The 26,943-nt window shown below is 51.7% G+C and overlaps 1 protein-coding gene across 1 annotated transcript in view; it reads left to right on the plus strand.

The window, feature by feature from the left end:
- The window catches only part of DIS3 (DIS3 exosome endoribonuclease and 3''-5'' exoribonuclease), a 114,326-nt gene that overhangs the window by 70,215 nt on the left and 17,168 nt on the right, over positions 1-26,943 (plus strand). The window contains exons 13-15 of the mRNA XM_075336816.1: positions 2,355-2,419; positions 2,522-2,606; positions 22,448-22,575. Coding sequence (XP_075192931.1) covers positions 2,355-2,419; positions 2,522-2,606; positions 22,448-22,575 — 278 coding nt within the window. The remainder of the gene's footprint in view (positions 1-2,354; positions 2,420-2,521; positions 2,607-22,447; positions 22,576-26,943) is intronic.

Raw genomic sequence — 26,943 nt, forward strand, 5'->3', positions numbered from 1 at the left:
TTTGCAGCAGTAAGTGCGGACTTTAAAGTGGTGAGGGCTGTTTGTATGTGACAAAGTGCTCAGTGGACAGGAAAATGAGACCTCTTCCATCTGCGCTCAGCAATTCTGGAAGCCCATCTCAATTCTTTAGTCTGACTCGTGTGCTAGGGTTGCCTGTTGATTGTGCAGGTTTTTGTGTGTGTGAGGGGGGCAACTGATTCGAGAGCTGCAGAGATGGTGGTGTTGTATAAAGTGGCAGCAGCATCTGCATCATGTAAAGAAGCAATGTCTGCAAGAGGGAGAAGGGACTGAGAAAGTGAGTGTAGATCAAGGTGTTTGATATTTCTGCGAGAGTGTGAAAGTTTGTGGAGGAAGTGTTGCGTAAGAGGGGGAACAGAATGTGAGTAGGTTGTGGTCAGACAGGGGAAGAGGTGAGTTAGAGAGGTTGGATAGGGAACAGAGGCGAGTGAAGATTAGGTCCATCGTGTGGCCATCTTTGCGAGTAGCTGCAGAAGACCATTGGGTGAGACCGAAGGAGGAAGTGAGTGTTAGTAGTTTAGAGACAGATGAGTGGGAAGTGTTAATGGGGATGTTGAAGTCACCCATGATGATGGTGGGGATGTCGATGGAAAGGAAATGTAGTAGCCAGGTGGTGAAATGGTCAAAAAAGGCAGTGGCTGGCCCTGGAGGGTGATAAATGATGGCCGGTTGGAGGGGGAGTAGATGCGGACAGAGTGTACCTCAAAAGAGAGGAAAGTAACAGAGGGTGGTAGTGGAATTGGTGCAAAGGAGCATTGGTTGGACAGGAGCAAACTAACTCCTCCACCATGCTTGTTAGTGGGGCGGGGGGTGTGAGAGAGATGGAGACCACCATAAGAAAGTGCAGCAGGAGGGTGAGCTAGGTTTCAGTGATGCCAAGGAAGGAAAGTTTATTAGTGATGAAAAGATCATGGATGTAGGAAAGTTTATTGCAGACAGAGCGAGCGGTCTATAGAGCTCCTGTTAGTGGGACTGGGGGAGCGGGAGCGGGGGCCGGGTAAATGGGTATAAGGTGAATATTCTGCGCAGGTGTCGGTGATTAGCTGCAGTGTCAGAATGCCTTATTACTAGACAGAGTATCGCGCCATAATCCTCAGACTGGTCATCTACTCTCCTGACCTGAATGTGACAGCATGTATTTCTATGCAGCTGTTACTCTCGGGTAAGGATAGCAGAAGACCAGTCTGAGAATTACAATGCAGTCCTCAGGCCAGTAATGCAGCAGTCTGACTGCACCCAATAACGAACCCTGGCATAGAGGGGTGGGTGGGATTATGGGAGGGGAAAATGGTGACTATTCATTTTGCATTAACAGCCGGCGCTTGATTATAAATTATCCGGGACTTGTAGTAACATAACTGAGCAACGAACAGCAGTAAAAGCTACATATTCTGAAAGGGCTGCCCAAGCCCTATAGTAGGATACTATCAGTATGGTGTGCAAAAAAGGACAACTAGGGCTTATTTTAGGAGTAGGGCTTATATTTTAAACATTCTGCAAAAAAGCCTGAAAAAAATTCTGCTACAGATTATTTTGGGGGTGGGAAACACTGTATCTCTTCAGAGTAGTGCGGGTGGGAAGACGCTATTAGGTAGCATCATTGATTTTTGTTGCCTACTTCTGACATCTAAATACAGGTGTCTGCATAAGCTCCTGCTTCTCCTGTACAATGACTGTCTGACCATACAATTGCTTTTATCTAGTAGCCATGAATACAAGAAATAGAGGTCACATTGTGTAATTTATGCCATGCTAATAATATATGGTAATAGTGATTTGCTATGTCATATTTTAGGGAAACCGCGCCAGACTTTCCAAGACTGATTGGAGAACCGTGCCATTATTGTGTGCCAGGCACTGAGCCTAGCTATATGAGGTCTTCTGTCCTCTTGTAATTGGCCACACTTAAGCATGGGTAGAAGGGTTTCTATTTTGTATCATAGATTATTGCCACCCAGGGTGTTGTAAAGCAGTTGAGTTATCATATAAGATATATCTGTTATGTCTAGGACTGTGGAGATTCTGGGGTATGTGGATGGTTTCAGGTTATTTTTTAATATTCAGTGGCCATGGTTGGCGATACTAGTAGTTGGTTAACATTCATAAAGGTAACTAAAACCAATAATGTGACCATAGAAGTGAGATTGATGATGGCTCTTAAAATTCTTAGTCGAATGTCATAAGAAATTACAAACTTGGCTTCTTTAGTTCTTTATAATTAGTGTATTATCTTAGATATTTTTATAATCGGCCTCCATTGCTACTGATGATTAGATAACAGCTGTTATTATAGGTGAGACATCAAAAAGTACCAATATCTTGTGTTCTCTTTCCAGAGGATTGACATGGTGCCAGATCTTCTTAGCTCAAACCTCTGTTCTTTGAGATCAGACGTGGACAGGTATGTGCGGAAGTTCTACTTAATAGATATGCCACATAAAAAACATGCGATTTATTGATATTGGAATATAAGTATAACTTTCTATGCTTTCTTGTTTTCCAGACTTTCATTTTCCTGTATTTGGGAGATAAACCATAACGCTGAAATCATAGCAACAAAGTTTACCAAAAGTGTTATCAATTCAAAAGTGAGTTTTGTGTCTTGTCCTTTTCTTTAATTTTGAACATGAAAATTGAAATTTAGAACATATTTTGAAATAAAATCCATTTAAATGGCTAATACATGTTTGGGAAGGATTTCTACAAGATGGAGGTGTGTCTGTCTCTCTGTGTCTGTCTCTCTGTGTCTGTCTCTCTGTGTCTGTCTCTCTGTGTCTGTCTCTCTGTGTCTGTCTCTCTGTGTCTGTCTCTCTGTGTCTGTCTCTCTGTGTCGTCTGTCTCTGTGTCTCGTCTGTCTCTGTGTCTCGTCTGTCTCTGTGTCTCGTCTGTCTCTGTGTCTCGTCTGTCTCTGTGTCTCGTCTGTCTCTGTGTCTCGTCTGTCTATGTGTCTTGTCTGTCTCGTCTGTCTCTGTGTCTTGTCTGTCTCGTCTGTCTCTGTGTCTTGTCTGTCTCTGTGTCTTGTCTGTCTGTCTGTCTTTATGCCCCTTCATACAAAAAAGTATTTATGAGGTCAGATACCGATTATTGGAATAGAAGTCCTTTCACACCAAACTCACCCAAACATGGTTTATGGACCTACCCGGTACAGTCATGCTGGAACAGAAGGAGCCTTTCCCAAATTGTTCCCACAAAATTGGAAGTAAACTATTATCCAAAATATTTGGTGTGCTGAAGCATTAGGATTTCCCTTTACTAGAAATGAGAGATCTTGGCTGACCCCTGGAAAACCTCCCCATAGTATTTTTCCTCCTGCACCAAGCTTTACAGTCTGTACATTGCAGTCAGACATGTAATTCTCATCTGGTGTTCACCAAACCCAGACTTGTCCATCAAACTGACTGAGAAGTGTGATGTGTGACTCTTCAAAACACATTTCCACTGCCCCAGAATCCAGTATCTGCGTTCTTTACACCTCTCCATCCGACGCTTGGTATTGTGCTTGGTGATGTAACGTTGCATGCAGCTGCTCGGCCATGGAACTCCATCGTATGAAGCTAATGTTAAAGTCAGATGACCTTCCCTTTTCTATAAATATGTTTGGGTTTTTTTGCCTGGTGTAAATGCTGCTCTTTTCCTGAATGTTGCAATGTATTTCTTTTACACCTTCTCTTCTCTATTCTTGTGAATGCCCTCCCTCTTACCTGTATGTAAATCTAGTCTTTTCTCTCACCCATGACCGCACCACAGAGAGAGAGGATCTGCCCTTCAAGGACTGGAAATCTACAGGATGAAAGGGGTGGTAAAAATGGTGACAGTTCTCTTTAAAATGATCTCCGCACAGGAACATTTTTTTTTTTTTTTTTTTAAAAACACATCCAATTGTGGAAATTATTATTGTTCCAAGATCTGTTGATTTAAAATGAACTTTGTTCAAGGGACAACCCCTTTTAAAGGCAACGTGTCAGCAGGTTTTTATTACCTCATCAGAGAGCAGCATGATGTAGGCAAAGGGATCCTGATTCCAACGATGTATCACTTAGATTACTGGCTGCAGCCATTCTGTCACAATCAGAATTTTTACCTTTCTTCGGCGCTCTATTGGGAGACCCAGACGATCGGGTGTATAGCACTGCCTCCGGAGGCCACACAAAGCAATTACACTAAAAAGTGTAAGGCCCCTCCCCTTCTGGCTATACACCCCCAGTGGGATCACTGGCTCACCAGTTTTCTGCTTTGTGCGAAGGAGGTCAGACATCCACGCATAGCTCCACTGTTTGTAGTCAGCAGTAGCTGCTGGCTCTATCGGATGGAAGAAAAGAGGGCCCATATGGGGCCCCCAGCATGCTCCCTTCTCACCCGCGGTTGGTGCTTGTAAGGTTGAGGTACCTATTGCTGGTACGGAGGCTGGAGCCCACATGCTGTTTTCCTTCCACATCCCCTTAGGGCTCTGTGGAAGTGGGATCTTGCCGGCCCCCAAGCCCTGGGGCCGGGCTCCATCCACAGACCCATAGAACCTGCTGGATGTGGAGCGGGAGTGCCGTTCAGGGACAAGGCCCTGCAACTTTCAGGTACTCTGTGTCCCCGGCAGGCACGGACACTCTCAGGGCTTGCTGAGCGTTGTAGTGCGCCGGGGACAGCGGCGCTGTACGCTGGGGGTTAGGTCACTGCAGCTTTGCTGAGTGACGTTGTGTATTGGGAACTACTGCGCCGACCGCTCCTGGAGCGGCGGCGCAGCTGCGACTTGTGGTGCGCCGGGGGCTTTGCGCCGACCGCGCTTTTACGGCGGCGGCGCTTCTAACTTTAGCCCCCGGCTTCTGCGGCCTAGCGCCGCTTCGTTCCCGCCCCCACCCTGTCAATCAGGGTAGGGGAGAGACGCTGCTCAATAGGCAGCGCCGAGGGCTGGAGCTTTATTTACATGCTCCAGCCCTCTCACTAGGCACAGTGGGAAGCAGACTTCCCGCTCTTTGTCGGTGTACGCCCAGGGCCCGCCCCCCCTCTCCACAAGGACGCCGGCAGCCATTACACATGCGATCTGGCTGGGGAGAGGCAGCAGGCTCTGGGAGACCCAGACTAGAGGGATTTCTGGCGACCACACACCGCTCCTAAGCGGGCGGTAAGCTGCACAGTAGTGCTGGCCCCACTAGTGCCTCAGTGATATATAGTGTACTTTTATCTTGGTACCATATATATATATATATATATATATATATATAGTTGCACTGTAGGTCGCTTCTTGGCTGGACACCCTGTACTGCTCTGAGGAGGCAGCAACATGTCATCCGCAAAACGCAAGGCTGCCAAGGCACGGGCTGTGTGCACTGTTTGTGCTGCATGTGGGGCTGATCTACCGGCAGGCTCCAATGATTCACATTGTGTGCAATGTTCAGTCCCAGTGGCACTTCGTCAGCCAGAGCCTATTGTGGTGGTAGCCCAGGCAGAGACGCCTGTGAGCCCTGCCCCGGTGACGGGGACAGACTTTGCAGTGTTTGCTGATAAAATGTCTGAGGCTATGACAAAAATCCTGGAGACCTTGCAGGCCAGGCCAGTTCCTCAGACCATGGACACTGCTGTGGCTATGCTCTCTGGTCCCCCTCAGTTGGAACTAATCCGTACTTCAAGGGGGTCTCAAGCATCACAAGCTGAAGTCTCTGACTCAGATGACCGTCCCAGGCAGCCTAAGCGAGCTCGCTGGGAAAGACCCTCCACGTCATCACACTGCTCAGGGTCTCAGCGAGAAGAATCTCTCTGTGATGAGACTGAGGACGGTGATCAGGATTCTAATCCTGAGGCCCCTCTCAATCTGGATGCCCCTGAGGGTGACGCCATGGTTAATGACCTTATATCGGCGATTAATAGACTGTTGGATATTTCTCCCCCAGCTCCTTCAGCAGAGGAGGCAGCTGCACAGCAGGAGAAGTTCCATTTCCTATATCCCAAGCGTAAATTAAGTGCTTTTTTGGACCACTCTGACTTCAGAGAATCTATCCAGAAGCACGACGCTCATCCAGACAAGCGTTTCTCTAAACGTTCTAAGGATACCCGTTATCCTTTTCCCGCTGAAGTGGCCAAACGCTGGACCCAGTGCCCAAAGGTTGATCCCCCAATTTCCAAGCTTGCGGCTAGATCCATAGTCGCAGTAGAGGATGGCGCTTCACTTAAAGATGCCAACGACAGACAGATGGACCTTTGGTTGAAATCTGTCTATGAAGCTGTCGGCGCGTCGTTTGCTCCAGCATTCGCGGCCGTGTGGGCACTCCAAGCTATTTCAGCTGGTTTAGCACAGGTGGATGCTATCATACATCCAGCAGTGCCACAGGTGGCGTCCCTAACTTCGCAAATGTCTGCGTTTGCGACTTATGCTATCAATGCTGTCCTAGAATCTACGAGCCGTACCTCTATGGCGGCCGCCAATTCTGTGGTTTTGCGCAGAGCCTTATGGTTAAAGGACTGGAAAGCAGATGCTGGTTCCAAAAAATGCTTAACCAGCTTGCCATTATCTAGAGACAGACTGTTTGGTGAGCCATTGGCTGAAATCATAAAACAGTCCAAGGGTAAGGACTCTTCCTTACCACAGCCCAGAGCAAGTAAACCTCAACAGAAAAAGTGGCAGTCGAGGTTTCGGTCCTTTCGAGGCTCGGGCAAGCCCCAATTCTCCTCGTCCAAAGGGACTCAGAAAGGACAAGGGAGCTCAGATTCCTGGCGGGCTCACTCACGCCCCAGGAAAGCAAATGGAGGAACCGCTTCCAAGGCGGCTGCCTCATGACTTTCGGCCTCCTCCCTCCGCATCCTCGGTCGGTGGCAGGCTCTCCCGCTTTTGCGACATTTGGCTGTCTCAGGTCAAAGACCGGTGGGTAACAGACATTTTGTCTCGCGGGTACAGAATCGAGTTCAGTTCTCGGCCTCCACTTCGGTTCTTCAGAACCTCCCCACACCCCAACCGAGCAGATGCCCTGCTGCAGGCGGTGGACTCTCTAAGAGCAGAAGGAGTCGTGATCCCTGTCCCCCCTCTGAAACGGGGGCGAGGATTTTACTCCAATCTCTTTGTGGTTCCAAAAAAGGACGGCTCCTTCCGTCCTGTTCTGGACCTAAAACTGCTCAACAAGCATGTGAACGCCAGGCGGTTCCGGATGGAATCCCTCCGCTCAGTCATTGCCTCAATGTCCCAAGGAGATTTCCTAGCATCAATAGACATCAAAGATGCTTATCTCCACGTGCCGATTGCTACGGAACACCAACGCTTTCTGCGCTTCGTCATGGGAGACGAACATCTTCAGTTCGTGGCTCTGCCATTTGGTCTGGCGACAGCCCCCCGGGTGTTCACCAAGATCATGGCAGCAGTGGTAGCAGTCTTGCACTCTCACGGACACTCTGTGATCCCTTACTTGGACGATCTACTAGTCAAGGCACCCTCTCAGGAGGCATGCCAACTCAGCCTGAATTTTGCACTGGAGACTCTCCAGGCGTTCGGGTGGATCATCAACTTCCCAAAGTCAAATCTGTCACCGACCCAATCACTAACGTATCTTGGCATGGAGTTTCATACTCTCTCAGCGATAGTGAAGCTTCCGCTGAGCAAGCAGCGGTCACTACAGACAGGGGTGCAGGCTCTCCTTCAAGGTCAGTCGCACTCCTTAAGACGCCTCATGCACTTCCTCGGGAAGATGGTGGCGGCAATAGAGGCGGTTCCGTTTGCGCAGTTTCATCTGCGTCCACTTCAATGGGACATTCTCCGCCAATGGGACGGGAAGTCGACATCCCTGGACAGGAAAGTCTTCCTTTCCCAGACGGCCAAGGACTCTCTGCAGTGGTGGCTCCTGTCCACCTCATTATCACAGGGAAGATCCTTCCTACCACCGTCCTGGGCGGTGGTCACGACAGACGCGAGTCTGTCAGGGTGGGGAGCAGTGTTTCTCCACCACAGGGCTCAGGGTACGTGGACTCAGCAGGAGTCCACCCTTCAGATCAATGTTCTGGAAATCAGAGCAGTGTTTCTTGCCCTACTAGCCTTCCAGCAGTGGCTGGAAGGGAAGCAGATCCGAATTCAATCGGACAACTCCACAGCGGTGGCATACATCAATCACCAAGGAGGGACTCGCAGTCGGCAAGCCTTCCAGGAAGTCCGGCGCATTATGATGTGGGTGGAAGCCACGGCCTCCACCATATCCGCAGTTCACTACCCCGGCGTAGAAAACTGGGAAGCAGACTTCCTCAGTCGCCAGGGCATGGACGCAGGGGAATGGTCCCTTCACCCGGACGTGTTTCAGGAAATCTGTCGCCGATGGGGAAGGCCGGACGTCGACCTAATGGCGTCCCGGCACAACAACAAGGTCCCAACATTCATGGCACGGTCTCGCGATCAAAGAGCTCTAGCAGCAGACGCCCTAGTGCAAGATTGGTCGCAGTTCCGGCTCCCTTATGTGTTTCCACCTCTGGCACTCTTGCCCAGAGTGCTACGCAAGATCAGATCCGACTGCAGCCGCGTCATACTCGTCGCTCCAGACTGGCCGAGGAGGGCGTGGTATCCGGATCTGTGGCATCTCACGGTCGGCCAACCGTGGGCACTACCAGACCGACCAGACTTACTGTCCCAAGGGCCGTTTTTCCATCGGAATTCTGCGGCCCTCAACCTGACTGCGTGGCCATTGAGTCCTGGATCCTAGCGTCTTCAGGCTTATCCCAAGGGGTCGTTGCCACCATGAGACAGGCTAGGAAGCCCACGTCTGCTAAGATCTACCACAGAACGTGGAGGATATTCTTATCCTGGTGCTCTGCTCAGGGAGTGTCTCCCTGGCCATTTGCATTACCTACCCTTCTTTCTTTCCTCCAATCTGGGTTAGAAAAAGGTTTGTCGCTCGGCTCCCTTAAAGGGCAAGTCTCGGCGCTATCCGTCTTTTTTCAGAAGCGTCTAGCACGACTTCCTAAGGTGCGCACGTTCCTACAGGGGGTTTGCCATATAGTTCCCCCGTACAAGCGGCCGTTAGATCCATGGGATCTGAACAGGGTACTAGTTGCCCTCCAGAAGCCGCCCTTCGAGCCTCTGAAGGAGGTTTCACTTTCTAGACTTTCACAGAAAGTGGCTTTTCTGGTAGCGATCACATCTCTTCGGAGAGTGTCTGAGCTAGCAGCGTTGTCTTCCAAGGCTCCCTTCCTGGTCTTCCACCAGGACAAGGTAGTGCTGCGCCCCATTCAGGAGTTTCTCCCGAAGGTGGTATCCTCTTTTCATCTTAATCAGGATATCTTTTTGCCTTCGTTTTGTCCTCATGCAGTTCATCGGTATGAGAAGGATTTACATTTGTTAGATCTGGTGAGAGCACTCAGAATCTACATTTCCCGCACAGCGCCCCTGCGCCGTTCGGATGCACTCTTTGTCCTTGTCGCTGGTAAGCGCAAAGGGTCGCAGGCTTCTAAGGCCACCCTGGCTCGATGGATCAAAGAACCAATTCTTGAAGCCTACCGTTCTGCGGGGCTTCAGGTTCCATCAGGGCTGAAGGCCCATTCTACCAGAGCCGTGGGTGCGTCCTGGGCATTGCGACACCAGGCTACGGCTCAACAGGTGTGCCAGGCAGCTACCTGGTCGAGTCTGCACACTTTCACCAAACATTATCAGGTGCATACCTATGCTTCGGCGGACGCCAGCCTAGGTCGAAGAGTCCTGCAGGCGGCAGTTGCCTCCCCGTAGGGGAGGGCTGTCTTGCAGCTCTAACATGAGGTATTTCTTTACCCACCCAGGGACAGCTTTTGGACGTCCCAATCGTCTGGGTCTCCCAATAGAGCGCCGAAGAAGAAGGGAATTTTGTTACTTACCGTAAATTCCTTTTCTTCTAGCTCTTATTGGGAGACCCAGCACCCGCCCTGTTGTCCTTCGGGATTGTTGGTTTGTTTGCGGGTACACATGTTGTTCATGTTGAACGGTTTTCAGTTCTCCGATGTTACTCGGAGTGAATTTGTTTAAACCAGTTATTGGCTTTCCTCCTTCTTGCTTTTGCACTAAAACTGGTGAGCCAGTGATCCCACTGGGGGTGTATAGCCAGAAGGGGAGGGGCCTTACACTTTTTAGTGTAATTGCTTTGTGTGGCCTCCGGAGGCAGTGCTATACACCCGATCGTCTGGGTCTCCCAATAAGAGCTAGAAGAAAAGGAATTTACGGTAAGTAACAAAATTCCCTTCTTTGTCATGTAGCAGAGTCCAGAAAGCTGCCCACGCCAGCTCTCAATAGACATTGGCACCTCAGTGTCAATGTACAATCAGAGAAGGGGGCATGCCGGACTGCCATGTGCGTGAGTTTGTAGTCCTGAAATGACTAGGTTTACAAATCAGGAAAATAATGGAGAGACACAGGAACAAAATAATAACACCAGATTTAGGAGAACTGCGGTATTTACACCGGACACCAGGTCCTCTTTAATTCCAGAGGAGGTGTGGACTCTGCAGTTATTGAGTCAGCAGGACACTGGTCACCCTTAATGCTCCATGTACCTCAGCCCTCATAGACGCCGCTCTGTAATTTCACGTGGTCTGACACTTCATAGCCGAGCTCCTGTGGTTCCTAAATGCTTCCACTTTTAAGTGATGCCACTCTGATAGTCTCATAGTTTTTAAAGTTGAAAGATGACCCCATTCCATCGAGTTCAACCTATAGTTACCTATCATGTTAAGGTTAAAATCCCATGGTGCACCAAAGGGCAGATGCTAATAGATATTAGGGAAAAAATACGTTCCTGACTCCACACAGGATTAATGTCCCATCACACGATTTAGCACCAATAACCTGTGAGATTGTTTTTCAAGAAAGACATCCAGGCCCTTCTTGGAAACATTTAAGGCTATATGCATACGTGTCAGGTTTTGTTTTTGGGTTTTTTGCGTTTTTTCATGTGTTTTTTTTTTTTTCTTTGTCGCTCCATTGGGAGACCCAGACAATTCTGCCTCCGGAGGCCACACAAAGTATTACACTTTAAAAAGTGTAACCCCTCCCCTCTGCCTATACACCCTCCCGTGCATCACGGGTTCCTCAGTTTTATGCTTTGTGTGGAAGGAGGCACACATCCACTCATCTTCTCATTTTAGTTATATCGGTTGGAAGAAAAGTGGGCCCCCACGGGGCCCCCGGCATGTTCCCTTCTCACCCCACTATGTCGGCGGTGCTGTTAAGGTTGAGGTACCCATTGTGGGTACAAAGGCAGGAGCCTCATGCCGTCTCCTTCACCATCCCTTAGCGGCTCTGGGAGAAGTGGGATCCTGAGCGGTCATCCAGTCACTGGGACCGTGCTCCCTCCGCAGCCCCTGGGGGAATCTGTCGGACAGGAGTTTGTTTATCCTCAGGGACCGGGCCCTGCATCACTAAGGTACTCTGTACCCCCATGGGGGATGTGCATGGAGCGCCTGCATCCCGGACCCTGCAGCAGCTGCTTATTTGTGACGGCCGGCGGACTTCCGCGCCGACCGCGCCTGTTTGTCGGCCGCGGTATTAAATTTAGTCCCCGGCTTCAATTGCGGCCTAGTAGCAAAACTCCCGCCCCCGGGCATGTCTATCAGGGATAAGGGCGGGACTGCCGACCTGATGTCGGCTGTGAGGGCCAGGGCATCCTGTATGTTTCCCCCCCCCCCTCACTGATCACTGTGGGGACTCCAGATTCCCGCACTTTTCTAACGCCGCCCACGGCTCCTCTCCTCCCCTGAGAGCTCCGGCAGCCATTTCTTTGGCATTCTGCCTGTGGAAGATTTCCTGGAAAGAGCTCTGCAACGCTGGGAGACCTAAGGCAGGGAATCTGGAGGACACATGTGTCGCCCTGGGCAAGCCAGGGGACACAGGTAACAACACACACCCCACATTCCCTGCAGGTACACCAGCTAACCTACAAATCCTTGTTGCCTTCCTCCAGAGGCTGATGATTCACACCAGGGGGTGGGCCAGGCGGTTGGCTCCGCCCACCGAGGAGGTCACAGCTCTGGAGGCGGGAGAAACCAGGCAGTCAGCTCAGGGACGAGCTTGAGTAAGCAGCAAGTTTAGCCCAGGAAGGGCTTGTGTGAGCAGTTTAGCCCAGGCAGGGCATGTGAGCAGAAAGACGAGCTTGTGGAACAGAGTGTAGCTCAGGAGGGAGCTAGAGTGAAGTGAAACAACAGTGAAAGTGACAAAGCCTGAAGTTGGTCTGTGGCTGTGTGCCCAGACGGAGTCAGCAAGGTCAGCAGACGGTGGTGAAGGTCTGCAGTGGGACTGTCTGGAGGTTGCTGGAAGGACCACGGAGGCTGTGTGTACCCGGGGGTCTGGAGCAGTATACAAAGGGCAGTCAGCACCAAGGCAGGGGCTTTTCGGATCCCGGCAAGGCTTGGAGTCGCTGTAAATTGCCAAATCCGTTAGTGAAGGGGACGTAGATCCCCCAACAAGCAAGTCCTGATTGACAGCAAAGGTCCAACCACAACGGGGAAACACCGCCACCGCCAAGGCACCAGTTTCCCAGGGCCGGCGCCTGCGGGCAAAGCGTGGAGCTCCTCCGGCTCAGATTGTAGTCGGGGAGCGGGTAACCGGTGGGAAGCCATCGCTACCAAACAGACATTTCAAAGGTGCAGGGAAGAGACCGTCACCGCTAACTGAAGGGAACCGCAGCACCGTGAACCGTCCGAGGGACCCGTCCAACCAGCCGTTTGTTTACCGAGAACTGTGTCGTGTTTACTGGCTGAGTGAGTACCTCAGTGCCGCAAGGCACAGCGCTGCCCCTGCGCCCCTGCACCCCACTGGGCCCCGGGATCACCAACCCCTACCCACGGAGGGACAACACAACAACTGGCTGCTCCGCCTCACCATCCCCGGGATCCCCATATAGAGCAGCGGTGGTGTACACTCAATCACCACAACCGTGGGTGGCGTCACTGACAATAAACAATCTCCCCAACCAAAATCCCCTTTTCACTCACGGGCGAGGAGTGCCGCTCGAGAACCCCCGGGATCCGGCCCACAGCTCGAGCCACCACTGAGCAGCAGCCGCCGGACCCGAGCAGAAGGGGTGAGCGTGGTGTGCCGACACCCTCCTCCCCGCCCGCGACAACTTGGTGTCACGAACAGGATCTTACCGCTCTGCCGTCTGGTAGAGGTGCGCCTTGTTACCGCCGGAGGTATCCGGCAGAAAAATTTCAGAAGCCGCCATCTTTGGCGCGAAAAGTTCCCGCTCGAGCGTCTTCTCGAGCAGTAGAGGCGCGAAGGCCAAAACCCCGCCCTGAGAGAGGAGGGGCCGGAAAAGAGCTAAGGGGGACGCGATGGCGGCTGGACGCATGTAGCTGCGGCTATAAAAGCAGGGATGCCAGGACTCTGCAAACATACCGTTCCTGGAGGAGAAAGCCATCATGTGGATGCCGTCCCGCGACACCGTAGCCCCCGCGCCTGGAACCGCGGCGTGGGTGGAGATCCGGACCGCGCAGCTCTACAAACGGCTGCAGGTGAAGATGCAGCTCCTCATGGAGGAGTGGGAGGCCGACATGGCGGACGTTGTAGCCACCGTGCGGAGACGCGAGGAGGAAGCGGAGAAAGGGAGGGTGAGTGACCCACGTCCCGATGCCCTGGAGGGGCCGGTCATCGCGGCTGCGGGGCCCGGTCGAAGCCCTCTCCCTTCGCTGCCTCCCTCGCCACCCGTCCCGGAGGCCATGACCCCGCCACTAGGCCTGCTACCACCGCAACCGGTAGCAGTACCCAGCGTCCCCGCCCAGGCGGGCCGACCTGTAGCCGGAGCCCGTAGTCGACCGGAGGTGTTGCCTTGGAAGACCCCGAAGTCCGCACCGGAGGCATCCCCCGAGAAGTCCCCCGAGCCGGAGCTGATGACCCGCTCCGAGCCGAAGGCCCAGCAGCGGAAAGCCCCTATGCCCATCCCCCACACCTCGGCTGAGGTAGCGCCGGGTTGTTGCTGCAAGGCAGCGCCCAAGGCCAAGACACCGCGGGACATGCCGCCCAGATTCCTGACAGTGGGCAACGTCCAGGATGTCCCGCGGGGCCCGACCCGTGCGCCGGCGCTGGCGGCAACGCCGTATTGGGATAGGGAGCTGGTACCGCTGGGCCTGGAGATCGCCGAGAGGGAGCGGAAGAAGGCCGAGCTGGTGGCCCGAGCTATCCGAGAAAAAGAAAATCTCCGCCAGGCCACGTTCCGTGTCCGGGGCCCGTTGTACGAGGGGCAGGTGAGGCGGTTTGATGTCCGCCGGGGCTACGGGTTCATCTACGAGCCGGGCCTGGAGGCCGAAGTGTTTGTAGCCCGGCGGGATGTGAATGCCCACCTGCCTGAGGAGCGTCCCGGCCGCAACCTAATGCCGGGAGACCTTGTTCGGTACACCCGACACTGCGGAGAGAGGGGGTGGTTTGCCCTGGATGTGAAGCTGAGGGGCAGCCAGGAGAGCAGAGTGAGTCCTGCACCCCCTCCCTCGGATGAAGCTGAAGGCCTGGAGTAGGGCAGCGGAGCACCGTTGTCCAGTCCCCGTTGGGACCACTATTTTGTTTGAAAGTTCTGCTAAAGTTGAAAATGATAAGTGAAATGATACCGAAGTTTAACCTGATTATCTGAGTGATTTTCAGCCGGCTGGAGCCGGCACCGTTGTCCCTGTGTGGGACCGTTTAAAGTTTTGCATGGGAACTATCCATGGACAAGCCCGTGAACTTGCAGGGCAACCACAAACGTTAAGTGGCGTGTAAATATGTTGTTTACCATTACCGTTTTCCGCAATGCCGCCTCCGGAGAGGCAGGTTGGAGGGAGGGCCCTGAGCAGAGCAGGCCAGGGCCCAGCCACCAAAGGAACCGGTGGCTACCCTCTGGAGGGGAAGGACAGATCCCGCTCGGGTAACTTGTGCTGGACTGTGGGTCAAGGGGTGCTGCCTGGGTTTTAGGGGCAGCATCAGGGCCAGGTTGCTTGGGTGGGAGAGAGCGGAAACCGTAACCGTAAACCGTTTGCAACGTTAAAAGAAATGTGCCTCCCGTCTTGGGAAGAGTTATTATTAAAAATGTACATAATTTACCGTTTATCATGTTATACCTTTTTACATTTACAGAAAACAAAAGGAAAATAAAACCGGTGTTGGACGGGCAGCCCGAGGACGGTCTGCGTTTTGCTAAGGGGGAATGTGTCGCCCTGGGCAAGCCAGGGGACACAGGTAACAACACACACACACACCCCACATTCCCTGCAGGTACACCAGCTAACCTACAAATCCTTGTTGCCTTCCTCCAGAGGCTGATGATTCACACCAGGGGGTGGGCCAGGCGGTTGGCTCCGCCCACCGAGGAGGTCACAGCTCTGGAGGCGGGAGAAACCAGGCAGTCAGCTCAGGGACGAGCTTGAGTAAGCAGCAAGTTTAGCCCAGGAAGGGCTTGTGTGAGCAGTTTAGCCCAGGCAGGGCTTGTGAGCAGAAAGACGAGCTTGTGGAACAGAGTGTAGCTCAGGAGGGAGCTAGAGTGAAGTGAAACAACAGTGAAAGTGACAGAAAGCCTGAAGTTGGTCTGTGGCTGTGTGCCCAGACGGAGTCAGCAAGGTCAGCAGACGGTGGTGAAGGTCTGCAGTGGGACTGTCTGGAGGTTGCTGGAAGGACCACGGAGGCTGTGTCTACCCGGGGGTCTGGAGCAGTATACAACAACACCGCCACCGCCAAGGCACCAGTTTCCCAGGGCCGGCGCCTGCGGGCAAAGCGTGGAGCTCCTCCGGCTCAGATTGTAGTCGGGGAGCGGGTAACCGGTGGGAAGCCATCGCTACCAAACAGACATTTCAAAGGTGCAGGGAAGAGACCGTCACCGCTAACTGAAGGGAACCGCAGCACCGTGAACCGTCCGAGGGACCCGTCCAACCAGCCGTTTGTTTACCGAGAACTGTGTCGTGTTTACTGGCTGAGTGAGTACCTCAGTGCCGCAAGGCACAGCGCTGCCCCTGCGCCCCTGCACCCCACTGGGCCCCGGGATCACCAACCCCTACCCACGGAGGGACAACACAACAACTGGCTGCTCCGCCTCACCATCCCCGGGATCCCCATATAGAGCAGCGGTGGTGTACACTCAATCACCACAACCGTGGGTGGCGTCACTGACAATAAACAATCTCCCCAACCAAAATCCCCTTTTCACTCACGGGCGAGGAGTGCCGCTCGAGAACCCCCGGGATCCGGCCCACAGCTCGAGCCACCACTGAGCAGCAGCCGCCGGACCCGAGCAGAAGGGGTGAGCGTGGTGTGCCGACTCCCTCCTCCCCGCCCGCGACACACACACTCCGCTTTTTAGCGGTCGGTAAGCCACACCGGTCACCCGGTGCTGGTCCCCTTAGGGTGCCGGAATAGATACTATATATATTTATATATTTCTGTTCGGGCGGGCTGTATACCCTTCCCATATACCCTCAGTGATCACTCTCCTAGGAGACAACAGCATGTCGTCCACAAGGAGCAAGGGGGCCAAGACACAGGGTTATTTTGCGACCTGTACCTCTTGTGCGGCTAAGTTACCTGCGGGTTCCACCTACCCTCACTGTGAGCAATGCTCAACCCCTGTTTTGCTTCCACAACCGGAGCCTCGGTCACTAGTGGGCCCCTCGGCTCAGGTAGAATCCCTTGCTCCCCCTGTACAGGCGGCAGGGACAGAGTTTGCAGTTTTTGCTGAAAAACTCTGAGTCACTCTCACAATCCATGGCTCAGTCTATGGACAAATGGTCTGCCAAGCTGCGTGAAGCTTTGCAGTCCAGACCGGTCCCTACACAGGCCCCGGGCCCTGTTGGATCTTCACCCCCAGGCCCCTCTCTGCCCGCGCCGCAGCACGTTCCCAGGGGGGGCCCTAGGTCTCACGTGGAGGACTCCGGCCCGGACCACAGCCCCAGACCGGCTAAGCGGGCACGCTGGGAATCTTTCCCGACTTCTTCACGCTGCTCAGGTTCCCAGCGTGAGGACTCTCTGGAGGACGAGGCGGACGTCGCAGCTCAGGGCTCTGACACTGACGTTGCCCTCAATCTTGATATACCTGACGGGGACGCCATAGTAAATGATCTTATCTCGTCCATCAACCAGGTGTTAGATATCTCTCCCCCACCGCCACCTGTAGAGGAGTCGACTTCTCAGCAGGAGAAACACCAGTTTCGGTTCCCTAAACGTACACGGAGTGCGTTTTTCGATCACTCTAACTTCAGAGATGCTGTCCAGAAGCCCAGAGCGGTTCCGGACAAGCGCTTTACTAAACGCCTTACTGACACACGTTACCCCTTCCCTTCTGACGTTGTCAAGGGTTGGGCTCAATGTCCCAAGGTGGATCCCCCAGTCTCTAGATTGGCGGCTAGATCTGTGGTATCGGTTGCAGATGGATCATCGCTAAAAGATGCCACTGACGGGCAGATAGAGCTCCTGATGAAATCCATCTATGAAGCCACGGGCGCGTCTTTTGCCCCGGCCTTTGCAGCCGTGTGGGCACTACAAGCTATCTCAGCTTGTCTGGCTGAGATTAATGCGGTTACACGTAATTCTGCTCCGCAGGTTACGTCTTTGACTTCCCAGGCGTCAGCTTTTTCTTCCTACGCCATGAACGCAGGTTTAGACTCTGCTAGCCGTACAGCGGTGGCATCCGCTAACTCTGTGGCAGTCCGCAGGGCCATGTGGCTGCGCGAATGGAAGGCAGACTCGGCTTCCAAGAGTTTCTTAACCGGTTTGCCGTTTGCTGGCGACCGATTGTTTGGTGAACGATTGGATGAGATTATTAAGGAATCTAAGGGAAAGGACTCCTCCTTACCCCAGTCCAAACCAAAGAGACCTCAGCAACGACAGATACAATCGAGGTTTCGGTCCTTTCGTCCCTCCGCCAAGCCCCAATCCTCTTCGTCCAGCAGGCCGGAGAAAGGCCAGAGGAACTCCTATGCGTGGCGGGCTAAGTCACGCCCCCAAAAGGCCGCAGGAGGCAATGCTTCCAAGGCGGCCTCCTCATGACTCTCGGCATCACCGAACCGCATCCTCGGTCGGTGGCAGGCTCTCCCGCTTTTGCGACGCCTGGTGGCCACATGTTCAAGACCGATGGGTGAGAGACATTCTGTCTCACGGTTACAGGATAGAGTTCAGCTCTCGTCCTCCGACTCGTTTCTTCAGAACATCTCCGCCCCCCCGAGCGAGCCGATGCACTTTTTCAGGCGGTGAACGCTCTGAAAACAGAAGTAGTTGTGATCCCTGTTCCCCTCCAGGAACATGGTCGCGGCTTTTACTCCAACTTGTTTGTGGTGCCAAAGAAGGACGGCTCGTTCCGTCCCGTTCTGGACCTCAAACTACTCAACAGACATGTGAACACCAGACAGTTTCGGATGGAATCTCTCCGCTCTGTCATCGCTTCAATGTCACAAGGAAACTTCCTAGCATCGATCGACATCAAGGATGCTTATCTCCATGTGCCGATCGCACCCGAACATCAACGCTTTTTGCGCTTCGCCATCAGGGACAAACACCTTCAGTTCGTGGCATTGCCTTTCGGCCTGGCGACAGCCCCACGAGTGTTCACCAAGGTCATGGCATCTGTTGTGGCGGTCCTACACTCTCAGGACCACTCGGTGATTCCCTACTTAGACGATCTTCTGGTCAGGGCACCCTCTCAGTTGGCGTGTCAAAACAGCCTTTCCGTCGCTCTGGCGACTCTCCAGCAGTTCGGATGGATCATCAACTTTCCAAAATCCAAGTTGACACCGACCCAATCACTGACGTACCTTGGGATGGAGTTTCATACTCAGTCAGCGGTAGTCATGCTACCGCGGGACAAACAGCTTTCTCTGCAGGCAGGGGTGCAATCTCTTCTTCGGGGTCAGTCACACCCCTTGAGGCGCCTCATGCACTTCCTGGGGAAGATGGTGGCAGCGATGGAGGCAGTGCCCTTCGCGCAATTCCATCTGCGGCCACTCCAGTGGGACATTCTCCGAAAATGGGACAGGAGGTCGGCTTCCCTCGACAGGAACGTCTCTCTTTCCCTTGCAACCAAGACGTCACTTCAGTGGTGGCTCCTTCCCAACTCTGTCGCAGGGGAAATCCTTCCTACCCCCCACCTGGGCTGTGGTCACGACGGACGCGAGCCTGTCAGGGGGAGGGGGCGGTTTTTCTCCACCACAGGGCTCAGGGAACCTGGACTTCGATAGAGTCATCCCTTCAGATCAATATTCTGGAGATAAGGGCAGTGTATCTAGCCCTATTGGCCTTTCATCGGTGGCTGGAGGGCAGGCAGATCCGAATCCAGTCGGACAACGCCACGGCCGTCGCTTACATCAACCACCAAGGCGGCACTCGCAGTCGTCAAGCCTTCCAGGAAGTCCGACGAATTCTGCAGTGGGTGGAAGCCACAGCTTCCAACATCTCCGCAGTTCACATCCCGGGCGTAGAAAACTGGGAAGCAGATTTTCTCAGCCGACAGGGCATGGACGCGGGGGAATGGTCTCTTCACCCAGATGTGTTTCGAGAGATCTGTCGCCGCTGGGGAACGCCGGACGTCGATCTCATGGCGTCACGGCACAACAACAAAGTCCCGGCATTCATGGCCCGGTCTCAAGATCACAGAGCTCTGGCGGCGGACGCATTAGTTCAGGATTGGTCGCAGTTTCGACTTCCCTATGTGTTTCCTCCTCTGGCGATGCTCCCCAGAGTGCTGCGCAAAATCAGGTCCGACTGTCGTCGCGCCATTCTCGTCGCTCCAGATTGGCCGAGGCGGTCGTGGTACCCGGATCTGTGGCATCTCACGGTGGGTCAACCGTGGGCGCTCCCAGACCGCCCAGACTTGCTGTCTCAAGGGCCGTTTTTCCATCTGAATTCTGCGGCCCTCAACCTGACTGTGTGGCCATTGAGTCCTGGCTCCTAGCGTCCTCAGGGTTATCTCAAGATGTCATTGCCACTATGAGACAGGCCAGGAAACCAACGTCCGCCAAGATCTATCACAGGTCTTGGAGGATCTTCTTATCCTGGTGCTCTGACAAGGGTTTTACTCCCTGGCCCTTTGCCTTACCCACTTTTCTTTCATTCCTTCAATCCGGAATGGACAAGGGTTTGTCTCTCGGCTCTCTCAAGGGACAAGTATCGGCGCTTTCCGTGTTTTTTCAAAAGCGTCTAGCCAGGCTTCCGCAGGTCCGCACGTTCCTGCAGGGAGTTTGCCACATAGTCCCACCTTACAAGCGTCCGCTGGAACCCTGGGACCTCAACAGGGTGCTAACGGCTCTTCAGAAACCACCTTGCGAGCCGCTGCGGGATGTCTCTTTATCACGTCTTTCGCAAAAGGTGGCATTTCTAGTGGCAGTTACATCGCTCCGTAGAGTGTCGGAGCTGGCAGCGCTGTCATGCAAAGCCCCCTTCCTGGTTTTTCACCAGGATAAGGTGGTTCTACGTCCGGTCCCGGAATTTCTCCCTAAGGTGGTATCCCCTTTTCATCTCAATCAGGATATCTCCTTACTTTCATTTTACCCTCATCCAGTTCACCAATGTGAAAAGGATTTGCACTCATTAGATTTAGTGAGAGCACTCCGGCTCTACGTGTCTCTCACGGCGCCCCTGCGCCGTTCAGATGCCCTCTTTGTCCTTGTCGCTGGCCAGCGTAAGGGTTCGCAGGCTTCCAAGTCAACCTTGGCTCGATGGATCAAGGAACCGATTCTTGAATCCTACCGTTCTTCTGGGCTTCCACTTCCTTCAGGGTTGAAAGCCCATTCTACCAGAGCCGTGGGTGCGTCCTGGGCACTGCGGCACCGGGCTATGGCTCAGCAGGTGTGTCAGGCAGCTACCTGGTCTAGTCTGCACACTTTCACGAAACACTATCAAGTGCATACCTATGCTTCGGCAGACGCCAGTCTAGGTAGGCGAGTCCTTCAGGCGGCGGTTGCCCACCTGTAAGAGGGGGTCGTTTTCGGCTTTTTTTATCGAGGTATTCTTTTACCCACCCAGGGACTGCTTTTGGACGTCCCAATTGTCTGGGTCTCCCAATGGAGCGACAAAGAAGAAGGGAATTTTGTTTACTTACCGTAAATTCCTTTTCTTCTAGCTCCTATTGGGAGACCCAGCACCCGCCCCTGTTCCCTTCGGGCTGTTTATTCTTTTGTGTACACATGTTGTTCATGTTGAATTGTTCTTTTGGTTCATGGTTTTCAGTTCTCCGAACATCCTTCGGATTGAATTTACCTTAGACCAATTTATAAGTTTCCTCCTTCCTGCTTTTGCACCAAAACTGAGGAGCCCGTGATGCACGGGAGGGTGTATAGGCAGAGGGGAGGGGTTACACTTTTTAAAGTGTAATACTTTGTGTGGCCTCCGGAGGCAGAAGCTATACACCCAATTGTCTGGGTCTCCCAATAGGAGCTAGAAGAAAAGGAATTTACGGTAAGTAAACAAAATTCCCTTCTTTCGTTGCTTATTTTAATCAATAAAAGCAAAGAAAAAGCATCCCAGCAATGTCTATGAGAATGCGGACTTGCTGTGCACATACTGCTTCTTTTTTCCTTACAGATTTAGTTGCTGAAAAAGCAGCATGTCAATTGTTTTTGCGTTTATTTCCTGTGTTTCTATAATCCTTTGCAATGCTTTATCACTACAGCGGATTATAGTGCAGTGCTTCGCCTCACACCTTGTATACAGCATGGTGTGTGAGGCTCTCCATAGCTCAGTAACCCAGGGTCATCATGGTGATGACCTAGGGTTACTATGGCAGCAATCTGGGTATCTGTGATCGCGTTCCAGGGACCCGATCGCCAGGAAGAGGTAAGCGGTTCCTCTCTCTGCCTTCTGAATGCTGCAACCGCACTGATCGAATTCAGGGGGTTAAACTGCCGGGAGCGGCATATGGACCGCTCTGGGCAGTGGGAGCCGAGTCCTGGCTGTAATATCAGCCGAACTCTGTGGCGATCGCGAGGGTACAGTGCCTGAACCCCCGTGATTGCCATGACTAAAAAAAAAAAGCAGGAAAAACGCGCAAACGCAATAAAAAAAGCACATTTTTTCCTGCCAAAACATGCATTTGGGGGCAGAAAAGCACATGAAAAGGCAACGTGGGCACATAGCCTTATTATTTAGGAGGGAAGAAGTTTTACATGCTGGCTTGTTCCAATGGTGACATAATATTGCACATAATATAATATTATAGGGCCACACTCCAGTTCAGTGATCTTTATAGAACCAGCAATTCTTCCACTAATGTTAGTAAAGGCAGACTGCTTAGGGGATGCATGTTTTATAACTGCAATAGTGGAACTGAAAAAAAAATTAAGAGCTTTGTCCCAATACTTTTGTGCAAATAATAAATCTGTGGGTTCCACTAGTTCAGCATTTAATGTTTATTAGTATCTGTGAAGAATTGGATACACTGTACATGACGTATGTATTATAAATGGTGCCGATAAAGGATGAATCTAGTGTAATCTCTCTAATTGCTAAGCAATGTCTTACTGCACCAGATCCATGGAGTAGTGTGTCGCTAACTTTCCTCTCTTGCAGGCGTCCCTCACCTATGCAGAAGCGCAGATGAGAATTGATTCTCCCAACATGAATGATGAGATTACCAAAAGTCTTCGTCTGCTGAATAAATTAGCAAAGATTTTGAAGAAGCGGAGAATAGATAATGGGTAAATTATTGAATATGTTTTTGTTTCTGACCTTTTTACTATAAACCCCTGTAATCTATCAGTGACACTGAAATGATTTGTTTGTTAAATGGTTATAATAGCAGAAGATAAATTATTCTAAAGAATACGTTTTCCTCTAACGAACCATTACTTCATGTCTGAGAGATGCCGGTTTTGAAAAGATCGGGTATGTACATAAAGGAATACTCCCTATGAAGTGTAGGATGGCACCGGCAATAGCGGGTTCTGGGCCTATGCATGGAATAATGTTCAGTCTTTCCTCTAAATATAGACAAAAAGACTGACTGCACTCACCAAACTGAGGTGTGAACAGGTGCATAACTGAACATGACATAAAATACAAAAAAAGACACTTGCACTCTGATAATGCTGAAGTATGGAAACCATGAATGTGTGAACATGGACCTGCATTACTGCTAAGGAAAATCTAAGAAAAATGAGATATTTAGCATATATAAATTTGCCATTTGTATATCTGCCCAGTTGCCCCTTCACAGCTTATCTCATATATATATCCTATATATGTGAAATATCTCATTTTTCTAAGATTTTCCTTAGCAGTATTGCAGGGCCATGTTCACACATTCATAGTTTTCATACTTTAGCATTATCAGAGTGCAACTGTCTTTTTTTGTATTTTATGTCATGTTTAGTTATGTACTTGTTCACACCTCAGTTTGGTGAGTGCAGTCAGTCTTTTTGTTTATATTAAGAGGGTCATACCTTCTGACCGTGCACCCCTCCTCCACTTGCCACAGGTAATCTTATCCTATATAGCAGGTTCCTACTTGCCCATGCACAGGAGGTTTTTAACCCAGAGAGAGGCTTCAGCATAGTGTAGGTACCCAGTTACGAGATATGCTGTGAAGAGGCAACTGTTCAGATATACAAATGGCCATTTATGTATGCTATATATCTAATTTTTCTTAGACAGTCTTTCCTTGAGACAGCCAACATTAAAATTGTTCACAAGACTCTGCCCTATATTCGATTGACAACAATCTGACAGAGGACGATAGGAAGACAGCTAGGGAAAGAATTCAGGACTATATAAGATCTTCAGGACTCCCGATGCTTAAACTGGAAGATATAGAGTCACTGGAGGCACCGATTTCCGAGGCGGAGCTCGCCGCGGTCCTAAAGAACTCCCCTTCGGGTAAGGCATCGGGGCCGGATGGGCTCTCCCGGTGTCCTATTACAAGAAGCTAGGTCCTATATTGTCCCCCCCACTTCCTAGCAGCTTTCAACAACATCCCATCGTGTCCATTCCCACCTTTACCTAGGGACGCCCTATCGGCCAACATAGTGGTTATTCCTAAGGAGGGGAGGGATCCCACCAGCTGTGCCAACTATCGCCCGATCTCCCTACTCAATGTGGACCTAAAGTTGTTTGCCAAGATTCTGGCCGATCGGCTGTCCCCCCTGATAGTGGGTATAGTCCATTCGGACCAAGCCGGGTTCATGTTGGGCAGGGAGGCTAGGGATAACACCACGAGGGCCATCAACCTGATTCATGGGGCCAGGACAGATGATGGATCTCTTATGTTGTTTTCGACGGACGCCGAGAAGGCGTTCGACCGGGTCGGTTGGATGTTTCTTGATGGGGTCCTCGCTTTCCTGGGTCTGGGGGGAAACGTGCTAAGTTGGATAGGATCTCTATACAGTGCACCGTCGGCACGCATTCGGGTTAATGGAGTGCTTTCAGAGAGATTTCCGATCGCCAATGGCACACGGCAGGGCTGCCTGCTTTCCCCAATGATATTCATACTCACATTAGAGCCCCTGCTGCGTCACATCTGGAAGAACACGAGCATTAAGGGACCGGAGATCGGGGGCGTGACACACAAATTAGCTGCCTTTGCGGATGATCTATTATTTTTTATCACTGACCCTGCCAATTCGCTCCCAGCGCTAATGCAGGAATTTAATCGTTACTCCCTACTCTCTAACTTCAAGATCAACTTGTCTAAATCGTAGGCACTAGGCGTTAACCTCCCCGCGGAGGTAGTTTCGCAGCTACGGGGAGCCTCTGATATTCAGTGGGCTCCTCAGTACTTGCGATACTTGGGACTCAAATTGTCGGCCGATGTGAGCTCCTTATTCCAGTTGAACTTTACCCCTCTTCTCCAAAAAATTAAAGAAGACTGCAAAACTTGGTCAAAAGGCACATTCACGTGGTTCGGACGGTCTGCGATTTTTAAGATGAACATCTTCCCGAGACTGTTATACCTCCTTCAGACCCTGCCCATTGGGATCCCAAAGCCCTTCTTTAAAGAAGTTGCCTCCATACAAGCGAAGTTCCTATGGGCAAACAAGCCGGCGAGATTGGCGCGGTCACTGTTATGTAGACCTAGAGCCCGGGGGGGCTGGGTCTTACGGACCTCAGGACATATTACATTGCCACTCACGTAGCCAGGGTGGTGGACTGGTGTCGGCACTCCAAGGCCAAACCATGGGTGCAGGTGGAGCAGAGCTTCACTGAAATGCCATTGGCGGGGCTCCCCTGGGCGCTTTCCCCTGTGGGCACAGAACTCAAATCCCATCCTACGATCGGCGCTACATTATCTTGCTGTTCCCAGGAGGCGGTCCGGAGAGCCCTAATGCCTTTACCCTCTCCCCTTTCCCCGGTCATAGGCGCCCCTGGCTTCTCGCCCGGTCTTTCTGACCCAGTGTTTCGTCTCTGGATCTCCCGAAACGGATTTCGCGCCCACCACATCGGAGTCTGGGGGCAATGGCCAACAATAGAGGAACTTCGGAACTTCCGGGACCCCGGACCGCTGGGCCTTTGGCGTTCTTTGCAGCTCCGACACTTTCTTTGTTCTTTTCATGTCCATAGCCAGTTTGCTAGACCCCTCACCAACTTTGAGAAGCTGTGTATGGAGAATGGGACTCTCCGACACTCACTGGCCATCTCACACACCATGCTATGTAACTCTGCAGACCTGCCTCCGCCTAGGTTCCTCTTGCATTGGGAGTCAGACATGGGCCTCACCCTCTCGACTTCACAGAGAAACAAGGTGCTGTCACTTTCTCACAAAACATCAGTCAGCTCCAAACTCCAAGAGGCCAACTATAAATGTATCTCTCGTTGGTATAGGGTCCTGACAAAACTCCACAGGATGTTCCCAGGAGTGGACTCTAGCTGTTGGAGATGTGGGGCTGGGGAAGGAAACTTCCTGCACATTTTGGGAATGCCCAGTGTTGCAGCGTTTTTGGGAGGAGGTGCTGGGAGTGATCGGGCATGTGACTGGACACATGCAGACCCTGGGTCCGGAACTCTTCTTACTCCAATTATCCGATTCCTCTGTTCGTGCCTATAAAGGGTTTCTGTTAAGCTTCCTGGTGATGGCTGCCAGGACGTGCATCCCCCTGAGATGGAGATCCCCCGTTCCGCCGACATTATCAATGTGGGCAAACAGGGTGAATGAACTGTTGTACATGGAGGACCTGACGGCGTCTCTCCATGACAGACAAGAGGCTTTTCACAAGACGTGGTTTTCCTGGATAGAGTTTAAATTCTCCACGGAATACGGTACCTGGATTCCCCCTGACTGACGGGGGCCCCACTGTTGCCGTGAGACAGAGGTGCCCTGAGATGTTGGATCTCTGCTTTGTGGCTGTTTGTCCCCTATTGTCTTACTCTCTCCCCATCACCCCTTTCCTTTTGTGTGCTCCCCCCTACTCGTTTCTGGTCTAATCTATCCTGCCTTACTTGTTTCTCTCTTTTTTTTTTTTTCTTAACTCACCATAGTATCTCTATATTTGAAAACTCCTTGGTAAACATGGAGGAGGCAAAGTGTTGTAGTTATCATAGGTTACAGGTAGCCAGATAGGAGATAACATACAATGGATGCGAAATGTAATGCTACTGAATTTGATTGATGTGTTTCCATGTTTATCGGTTAAATAAAGAATTCTAAAAAAAAATTCTTCACAAGCATTATAGGGAATCTGTCACCAGGTTTTTGCCACCTAATCTGAGAGCAGCATAATGTAGAGACTGACCCTGATTCCAGTGATGTGTCACTTACTGAGCTTCTTAGTATAGTTTTGATAGAGTGGCGAGTCCCATAATTAAAATCTTCATCTTTATTAAGCAAATTTTTTTTTCTCTGACGCCTCATTGGGGGACACAGGACCATGGGTGTTATGCTGCCTATCCATAGGAGGACACTAAGTAGATGCAAAAGCATAGCTCCTCCTCTGCAGTATACACCCCCTGGCCGGGCCAGGCAGACTCCGTTTTTAGCTTAGTGTCTATAGGAGGCACTTCCTTTTTAAGGTTTATTTTTTGAGGGCGACGGTTTCCTTTTGGGACCGATCTCCCACTCCCATCAATGGGCGGGA

The sequence above is a fragment of the Anomaloglossus baeobatrachus genome, chromosome 2 (assembly GCF_048569485.1).
Source record: "Anomaloglossus baeobatrachus isolate aAnoBae1 chromosome 2, aAnoBae1.hap1, whole genome shotgun sequence".
NCBI lineage: Eukaryota > Metazoa > Chordata > Amphibia > Anura > Aromobatidae > Anomaloglossus > Anomaloglossus baeobatrachus.